The 10,000-nt window shown below is 47.6% G+C and overlaps 1 protein-coding gene across 1 annotated transcript in view; it reads left to right on the top strand.

The window, feature by feature from the left end:
• Positions 1-10,000, top strand: part of kif26ba (kinesin family member 26Ba) — a gene marked incomplete at its 5' end in the record, with an annotated part of 124,515 nt that overhangs the window by 35,780 nt on the left and 78,735 nt on the right. Inside the window, one exon of the mRNA XM_080762392.1 lies at positions 6,868-7,758. Within this exon, the coding sequence (XP_080618518.1) occupies positions 6,868-7,758 (891 nt within the window). The remainder of the gene's footprint in view (positions 1-6,867; positions 7,759-10,000) is intronic.

The raw sequence follows: 10,000 nt of genomic DNA, 5'->3' as shown, positions 1-10,000 counted from the left end.
AGCATTACAGTACAGTACTACTGTACAGAGCATTACAGTAGTCCTTGATTTAGACCAACGTACAGAGCATTACAGTACAGTACTACTGTACAGAGCATTACAGTAGTCCTTGATTTAGACCAACGTACAGAGTCATGAAAGGGGGCGGGGCTGGGCCTGGCGTGGTCATGAAAGGGGGCGGGACTGAGACGCTCTATTGGCTGTGTGACTCGGCCAGACAGCCATCATGGCGGAGACGGTGAACAGACTCCAGTTTCATTTTCAGGTTTTTCTGCAGAATTGACTGAAATATAGCTTTGTTTTTGAGCCCTGGATAACCACCGTGGTACTTGGTATTCACAGGATGTGAATGGTTGCCTTTGTGAGTGTGTGTGTGTGTGTGTGTGTGTGTGTGTGTGTGTGTGTGTGTGCGCAACGACTTGTTTCTCAAAGCATAATTATTGCTTTGTATCTGCAGCAGCCGTGTAATTAGTAGGATTGAACTGGACCGCAGCTCTGCTGTGTGCACGTGCATGTGTGTGCACTGTGAATGTGTGCACTGTGCATGTGTGCACTGTGCATGTGTGTGCACTGTGCATGCGTGTGCACTGTGTATGTGTGCATGTGTGTGCACTGTGTGCATGTGTGCACTGTGCATGTGTGCAGTACGTGCAAGTGAGTGAGGGAGTGTTGACTCTACATGTATGTGTAGATGTGTTTCTTCATGTATGTCACTGTGTATGTATGTGTATGTATGTATGTGCGTGCGTATGTGTAGATGTGTTTCTTCATGTGTTCATTCATTCATCTCCAGCTTTAGTTCCATTATATTCCTAGAGAGAGAGAGAGAGAGAGAGAGAGAGAGAGAGAGAGAGAGGGTGCATTCAGGTCTGGGTACAGAAAGATGGATTACCCTGATCACAGCAGGCAATTTATCACTGTCAGAGAGAGAGAGAGAGAGAGAGAGAGAGCGAGAGAGAGAGAGAGAGGGGGTGGGGGGGGGGGGGGGGGGGGTACCAGGTGGAGGACAGAATGAGAGGAGAGCCTTTACCTGAGTAGGTCAGGTAAAGGTTTCAATGATATACGAACGGCTAACCTAGTTTTTACTATTTACAGTCAGGCACCAATAATAGACTCAGACACCTACGTACTGTACATGTCTAACCCAGTCAAATATAAGAAATAAGACACAGCCGCGGTGGTGAGAGACTCACCGCTCACCCAAAGACATCTCTGTTTTTACTAAAACTACAACATGACGTCACTGAGCCGCGGTGGTAAGAGACTCACCGCTCACCCAAAGACATCTCTGTTTTTACTAAAACTACAACATGACGTCACTGAGCCGCGGTGGTAAGAGACTCACCGCTCACCCCAAACACACCTCTCTGTTTTTACTAAAACTACAACATGACGTCACTGAGCCGCGGTGGTAAGAGACTCACCTTTCACCCCAAACACACCTCTCTGTTTTTACTAAAACTACAACATGACGTCACTGAGCCGCGGTGGTGAGAGACTCACCGCTCACCCCAAACACACCTCTCTGTTTTTACTAAAACTACAACATGACGTCACTGAGCCGCGGTGGTAAGAGACTCACCTTTCACCCCAAACACACCTCTCTGTTTTTACTAAAACTACAACATGACGTCACTGAGCCGCGGTGGTGAGAGACTCACCGCTCACCCCAAACACACCTCTCTGTTTTTACTAAAACTACAACATGACGTCACTGAGCCGCGGTGGTAAGAGACTCACCGCTCACCCCAAACACACCTCTCTGTTTTTACTAAAACTACAACATGACGTCACTGAGCCGCGGTGGTAAGAGACTCACCGCTCACCCCAAACACACCTCTCTGTTTTTACTAAAACTACAACATGACGTCACTGAGCCGCGGTGGTAAGAGACTCACCGCTCACCCCAAACACACCTCTCTGTTTTTACTAAAACTACAACATGACGTCACTGAGCCGCGGTGGTGAGAGACTCACCGCTCACCCCAAACACACCTCTCTGTTTTTACTAAAACTACAACATGACGTCACTGAGCCGCGGTGGTAAGAGACTCACCGCTCACCCCAAACACACCTCTCTGTTTTTACTAAAACTACAACATGACGTCACTGAGCCGCGGTGGTAAGAGACTCACCGCTCAGCCAATCACATCTCTGTTTTTACTGAAACTACAACATGACGTCACTGAGCCGCGGTGGTAAGAGACTCACCGCTCACCCCAAACACACCTCTCTGTTTTTACTAAAACTACAACATGACGTCCCTGAGCCGCGGTGGTAAGAGACTCACCGCTCACCCAAACACACCTCTCTGTTTTTACTAAAACTACAACATGACGTCACTGAGCCGCGGTGGTAAGAGACTCACCGCTCACCCAAACACACCTCTCTGTTTTTACTAAAACTACAACATGACGTCACTGAGCCGCGGTGGTGAGAGACTCACCGCTCACCCCAAACACACCTCTCTGTTTTTACTAAAACTACAACATGACGTCACTGAGCCGCAGTGGTAAGAGACTCACCGCTCACCCCAAACACACCTCTCTGTTTTTACTAAAACTACAACATGACGTCACTGAGCCGCGGTGGTAAGAGACTCACCGCTCACCCCAAACACACCTCTCTGTTTTTACTAAAACTACAACATGACGTCACTGAGCCGCGGTGGTAAGAGACTCACCGCTCACCCCAAACACACCTCTCTGTTTTTACTAAAACTACAACATGACGTCACTGAGCCGCGGTGGTAAGAGACTCACCGCTCACCCCAAACACACCTCTCTGTTTTTACTAAAACTACAACATGACGTCACTGAGCCACTTTCTCTATGAATGGACTATTTACATTTTGGCCCAGAAATGTTCTTGCATTAGACATATTATATATAATATATACATTATATATATAGACATACATTATAGGGGCATCACATCTTTTGAAAATTCAGGGGGCTTCTGTGCCCCCAAAAATTATATGTCTGGAACGGACGCTACAGGCTGGAACGGAGGTAGCAGACATAATGAAGTACACATGTGCGTACGCATACACGCGCACGCACGTGCGCACACACACACACACACACACACAAACACACACACACACACACACACACACACACACACACACACACACACACACACACACACAGTCACACACACACACGCACGGTAATTATTTCACAGCGCGAGAAAGAGAGAGATTATATTTGGTATGAGACGACCGTAGTGCCTGTTTTCAGTTTGCAGTACCATGTCTAATTGGCTTACACAGCCCAGTCTTTGCCTGCACACGCACACGCACGCTCACACGCAGTCACACACACACACAGTCTCACACACACACACACACACGCACACATGCACGTCTGTGCACTCATGCAAATCTTGTGATGTTGACACTGCATTAATATCGACAAACCCTTAGAGTTTTGGTGCAGCCATACACATTAATTACCATAGCAACAACTGAGGTCTTAATTTACCATATTATAGTCTCATTGGAGGTGTGTGTGTGTGTGTGTGTGTGTGTGTGTGTGTGTGTGTGTGTGTGTGTGTGTGTGTGTGTGTGTGTGTGTGCGCGTGTCAATATGAAATAAATGCTTAAACATGTAGCTAGGTGTAATGTTAGAGTCCACAGAAGACATGTAAATATGAAATAAATGCTTAAACATGTAGCTATAGGTGTAATGTTAGAGTCCACAGAAGTGAACCTTTCAAGCCTGTTTTCTCAACTCGCTGTTTCTCTGCAAGACATTACTCTATAAGCCATATCTCCAAAACTGGAGGGTCAAACTGAACAACCAATATGTCAATTTGAAGCTACGATTCCCTGCTTTCACATGACATGAAAAAACGAAAATTCAAAAAAGTCCAATGGCAGTCCCTCTCAGTATTATATATATATATTACTCCCTCAGTCAAATTTAGTGGATAAACAGTCGACTAACATCCTAGCAATCAAATGATCAGAATATGTTCTGATAGAATGACATAGAATGACACGGCACACACGCACGCACGCACACACACACACGCACACGCACACGCACGTGCACGCACACTTGCACACGCACACACACGCACGCACACGCGCACACTGAGCAGGTGCTAGAGACCGGCTGTTTCTCTTCTGCACCAAGACACTGATCCCAGACCTGCTGAGAAATGCACCGTCCTGTGGTGGTGTAGGAGAGAGAGAGAGGGAGAGAGACACAGACGGACAGAGGAGAGAGAGAGAGAGAGAGAGACACAGACAGACAGAGGAGAGAGAGAGACACAGACAGAGACAGAATGTGCAGTTTTGGCTGCAAAATATGTCAATTCCTGTCACAAGAAAAGGGACAACCAGTATCGTGGCATACAGTTTCTGCACCACCTGCTTTATTTAATTTATTTATTTTTTATTTTTTCATGTCATTGATATTATCATATTATTATGTTTTGTTGTTGTTTGTCATATCTGTGATTGTGCTTTGGCAACACTTGTAAAACGTCATGCCAATAAAGCCTGTTGAATTGAATTGAATTGAATTGAATTGAATTGAATTGAATTGAATTGAATTGAATTGAATTGAATTGAATTGAATTGACAGAGACAGAGAGAGAGAGAGAGAGGCCCTATGTGCAGTATATAGTTCATACCAGCCAAGTGTTGGCCAGAGCTAAGGTGTGTGTGTGTGTGTGTGTGTGTGTGTGTGTGTGTGTGTGTGTGTGTGTGTGTGTGTGTGTGTGTGCGTGCGTGCGTGCGTACCTGCGTGCGTGCGTGCGTGCGTGCGTGCGTGCGTGCGTGCGTGCGTGCGTGCGTGCAGGTAACAAGGTAGTCTTTATTCATAAATACACACGCACACACGCAGGCGTGTATGCATGTAGTAAACTGTGTGTGTCTGTGGTTTGTTGTCTCAGCAGTAGCAGCAGTTCACAAATAACTTGAAATAAGGCTCCTTTCACTGTTGAAGGGCTCCTTTGTACACACGCACGCACACTTAATCTCCATAAGTCATATATTGATTACGCTTCAAAGCAACAAACTCTCATGGGTTAGGGTGGGTGTTCTGTGTGAGGAGCTGGTCACAGATGGAGGGAAAGTGTTATATTAGGCCTATTATTTATGCTATATATATTATTATTGTGTCACAGTCTCACAGACATTGCGCGGCAGCGCGCACATGCATGCTGGGTGGGGAGAGAGAGAGAGAGAGAGAGAGACTGCGTGTTAAAAACCAAATGTACTCATCGTTGTGTTCTGTTTCACGTTATTGCTTATTGACGCACACAGGGAAAAGCAACAAGGGGTTTAGATTAGAAGGGAAAATGTCCATTGTGGGGAAAAGGATCTCGATCCACGCGTGCACTTCTCAGAGTGATTAGCCTACTGATGATTGACAGGAGCGTGCCTGATGATGTCTGTTGGAGAGAGAGTGAGACTGACATTATACGTTTTATACTGAAATTATACCGTTCTCATCAGACATTTATATTTAGCTAAACTGTAGGCTATATATATAAGCTCTGTGTCTGGTTAATTGCGGGAGGATGCGGGATTCGCTGTTTTCTTTTAGGCGACCGACCGTCGAAACTTAGCGACCGCCACGTGGGATCACCGAGCGACGTGTCCAGACATGCCCTTCATGCCCTCCTTATAGCAGAGCATGACTGCAGAGTCACGCTCTGCTATAAGGAGACTGGAGACTCATTAAGCCATGATGTCATTACATTACAAAGATACAACTCTCATCCAATTATACTGCGCACGCGCATGTATCACGGGAGTGTGTGTGTGTGTGTGTGTGTGTGTGTGTGTGTGTGTGTGTGTGTGTGTGTGTATGTGTGCGTGTGATCGACTGTGCGTTTGTGCGTGCCACTGCTTAGAAGGTTAACTGTAATAAGTTAATTGCAAACACTCTCACATGGTTAGATAGAATTGGCAGTTTAAGAAAATTCCAGAAAATGACATCATTTTAAAAAACGCCAAATGGACTTAGACACAATAAAGGCTTTGCTTGTTTCCATTGTGGAATGGAATGCATGTTTCATCACCAAAGGAATGAATGGAATGCATGTTTCATCACCAAAGGAATGAATGGAATGCATGTTTCATCACCAAAGGCATCTTCCATATTTGAATAAAGATGACTTAGAAACAGAACAGATAGAGATAGAACAGATAGAGATGTGGGTTCAGACTAACGCCTGGCTCTCTGTGTCTGTCTGTGTTGTCAGACTAACTCTGTGTTTGTCTGTGGGTTCAGACTAACGCCTGGCTCTCTGTGTCTGTCTGTGTTGTCAGACTAACTCTGTGTCTGTCTGTGGGTTCAGACTAACTCTGTGTTTGTCTGTGGGTTCAGACTAACTCTGTGTTTGTCTGTGGGTTCAGAGTTTCAGACTAACGCCTGGCTCTCTGTGTCTGTCTGTGTTGTCAGACTAACTCTGTGTCTGTCTGTGGGTTCAGACTAACGCCTGGCTCTCTGTGTCTGTCTGTGGGTTCAAACTAACTCTGTGTTTGTCTGTGGGTTCAGACTAACTCTGTGTTTGTCTGTGGGTTCAGACTAACTCTGTGTTTGTCTGTGGGTTCAGACTAACTCTGTGTTTGTCTGTGGGTTCAGACTAACTCTGTGTCTGTCTGTGGGTTCAGACTAACGCCTGGCTCTCTGTGTCTGTCTGTGTTGTCAGACTAACTCTGTGTTTGTCTGTGGGTTCAGACTAACTCTGTGTCTGTCTGTGGGTTCAGACTAACTCTGTGTTTGTCTGTGGGTTCAGACTAACTCTGTGTCTGTCTGTGGGTTCAGACTAACTCTGTGTCTGTCTGTGGGTTCAGACTAACACCTGGCGCTCTGTCTCCTTGTCTCCTTGTCTCCTTTCCTGTAGGATCTGTCCTTCTCCCTCCTGCTCCACGACCAGCTCACGGTTCCCGGCAGTGACCACAGCGACCACCAGAGGGCGTGGAACGAACGCGACAGCCGCTGCGACGTCTGCTCCACGCACCTGACGCAGCTCAAACAGGAAGCCGTGCACATGGTCCTCACTCTGGACCAATGGGACCTGTCCCCCGCCTCGTCCCCTCCGGCGCTGATTGGTCGGTTTGGACCTCAAGGGCCAATGGGAGCGGCGGCAGCAGCTGGGCCGGCGGGGGCGGGGTCAAGAGGGGAGTGGCCGTCTCCTTTCCTGCTTCCTTCCTCCTCGGTGGCTTCTTCAAACCCCGCCTTCCAAACCTCAAGTAACGGGACGTCTACTGCGAACCACGGACCTTCTACACCCAGCCATGGACCTTCTGGAACTTCCACACCCAGCCATGGACCTTCTGGAACTTCCACACCCAGCCACGGACCTTCTGGACCTCCTGGACCTTCCACAACCAGCCATGGACCTTCTGGGCCTTCTACACCCAGCCATGGACCTCCTGGAACTTCCACAACCAGCCATGGAGCTTCTGGACCCTCCACAACCAGCCACGGACCTTCTGGACCTTCCACACCCAGCCATGGGGGTCAGGGCACCAGCTCTCCGTCCCCAGCAGCAGCAGCAGCAGCAGCAGGGCATAGACTCGGCTCCAAGCCCGTCTCCCTGGGCCTCGGAGGCGGGGGGGACAGAAGGAGCGGCTCTCCTAGTTCAGGACGACCGAGCGGGTCGTCCCAACATCTGACCGGTCTCCAGAGTGTCCAGAGTCCCGCTCCCGGACCGGTGTTGAGCACGGCAGCTCTTCAAGCACACCAGCACCTGAGCAGAGCTAATGGAGGGGTCACCTTGTACCCGTACCAGGTAGGCCATTAATAATGAAAACTAAATAACTTTGGTAAAGTCATCCGCGTGTACTTGATCAGAGGTCAGACGTTCACCATATTATTTGTGAATATAATGGGCTATTTGAGGTTTACGTTATACGACTGGTGAGAGTATACCTGAGCTATGCTAATGCTATTCGTCTTACTGAGTGTACTACAGTACAGTAGTGCACTGCAGTATTACAGTATAGTGCGTGCGTGCGTGTGTAGAGATGTAATAATTCATACGGTGATAATTGGGACTCTGGGGACACCTCCCTTCCCTTTCTCTCTCATGTGGTTAAGGTCAGGTTAGTGTAGGATAGGGAGAATATAGTCCAACAGAAGGAGAACACAGTGTGAGAGGACAATAGGAGAATAGTCTAACAGAAGGAGAACACAGTGTTAGAGGAGGATAGTCCAACAGAAGGAGAACACAGTGTGAGAGGAGGATAGTCTAACAGAAGGAGAACACAGTGTGAGAGGAGGATAGTCCAACAGAAGGAGAACACAGTGTGAGAGGAGGATAGTCCAACAGAAGGAGAACACAGTGTGAGAGGAGAATAGTCCAACAGAAGGAGAACACAGTGTGAGAGGACAATAGGAGAATAGTCCAACAGAAGGAGAACACAGTGTGAGAGGAGAATAGTCCAACAGAAGGAGAACACAGTGTGAGAGGACAATAGGAGAATAGTCCAACAGAAGGAGAACACAGTGTGAGAGGAGAATAGTCCAACAGAAGGAGAACACAGTGTGAGAGGACAATAGGAGAATAGTCTAACAGAAGGAGAACACAGTGTGAGAGGAGAATAGTCCAACAGAAGGAGAACACAGTGTGAGAGGAGGATAGTCCAACAGAAGGAGAACACAGTGTGAGAGGACAATAGGAGAATAGTCTAACAGAAGGAGAACACAGTGTGAGAGGAGAATAGTCCAACAGAAGGAGAACACAGTGTGAGAGGAGAATAGTCCAACAGAAGGAGAACACAGTGTGAGAGGACAATAGGAGAATAGTCCAACAGAAGGAGAACACAGTGTGAGAGGAGAATAGTCCAACAGAAGGAGAACACAGTGTGAGAGGAGAATAGTCCAACAGAAGGAGAACACAGTGTGAGAGGACAATAGGAGAATAGTCTAACAGAAGGAGAACACAGTGTGAGAGGAGAATAGTCTAACAGAAGGAGAACACAGTGTGAGAGGAGAATAGTCCAACAGAAGGAGAACACAGTGTGAGAGGAGGATAGTCCAACAGAAGGAGAACACAGTGTGAGAGGAGGATAGTCCAACAGAAGGAGAACACAGTGTGAGAGGAGGATAGTCCAACAGAAGGAGAACACAGTGTGAGAGGAGGATAGTCCAACAGAAGGAGAACACAGTGTGAGAGGAGAATAGTCTAACAGAAGGAGAACACAGTGTGAGAGGAGAATAGTCCAACAGAAGGAGAACACAGTGTGAGAGGAGGATAGTCCAACAGAAGGAGAACACAGTGTGAGAGGAGGATAGTCCAACAGAAGGAGAACACAGTGTGAGAGGAGAATAGTCTAACAGAAGGAGAACACAGTGTGAGAGGAGAATAGTCCAACAGAAGGAGAACACAGTGTGAGAGGAGGATAGTCCAACAGAAGGAGAACACAGTGTGAGAGGAGGATAGTCCAACAGAAGGAGAACACAGTGTGAGAGGAGGATAGTCTAACAGAAGGAGAACACAGTGTGAGAGGAGAATAGTCCAACAGAAGGAGAACACAGTGTGAGAGGAGAATAGTCCAACAGAAGGAGAACACAGTGTGAGAGGAGGATAGTCTAACAGAAGGAGAACACAGTGTGAGAGGAGAATAGTCCAACAGAAGGAGAACACAGTGTGAGAGGAGAATAGTCCAACAGAAGGAGAACACAGTGTGAGAGGAGGATAGTCCAACAGAAGGAGAACACAGTGTGAGAGGACGATATGGAGAATAGTCCAACACGCATGTGCACGCACGCACGCAAACGCATGTGCACGCACGCACACACGCATGTGCATGCACGCACGCACACGCATGCACCCACACGCATGTGCACGCACGCATGCAAACGCATGTGCACGCACGCACACACACATGTGCACGCATGCACGCACGGCGCACACACCTTTATTGCAGCAGTAAAGAAAAATAATCAATAATCCATATCCGTATTTCATGCCTGGCTCCCCTGCATACACGTGCACAAATGCATGCATTGCACGCACGCAGAAATGCACG

Source organism: Protomyctophum bolini, assembly GCF_963924005.1.
Source record: "Protomyctophum bolini genome assembly, chromosome: 1".
Classification (NCBI taxonomy): domain Eukaryota; kingdom Metazoa; phylum Chordata; class Actinopteri; order Myctophiformes; family Myctophidae; genus Protomyctophum; species Protomyctophum bolini.
Note: the sequence above shows the minus strand (reverse complement) of the source record. Positions and strands in the feature narration are given on the sequence as shown.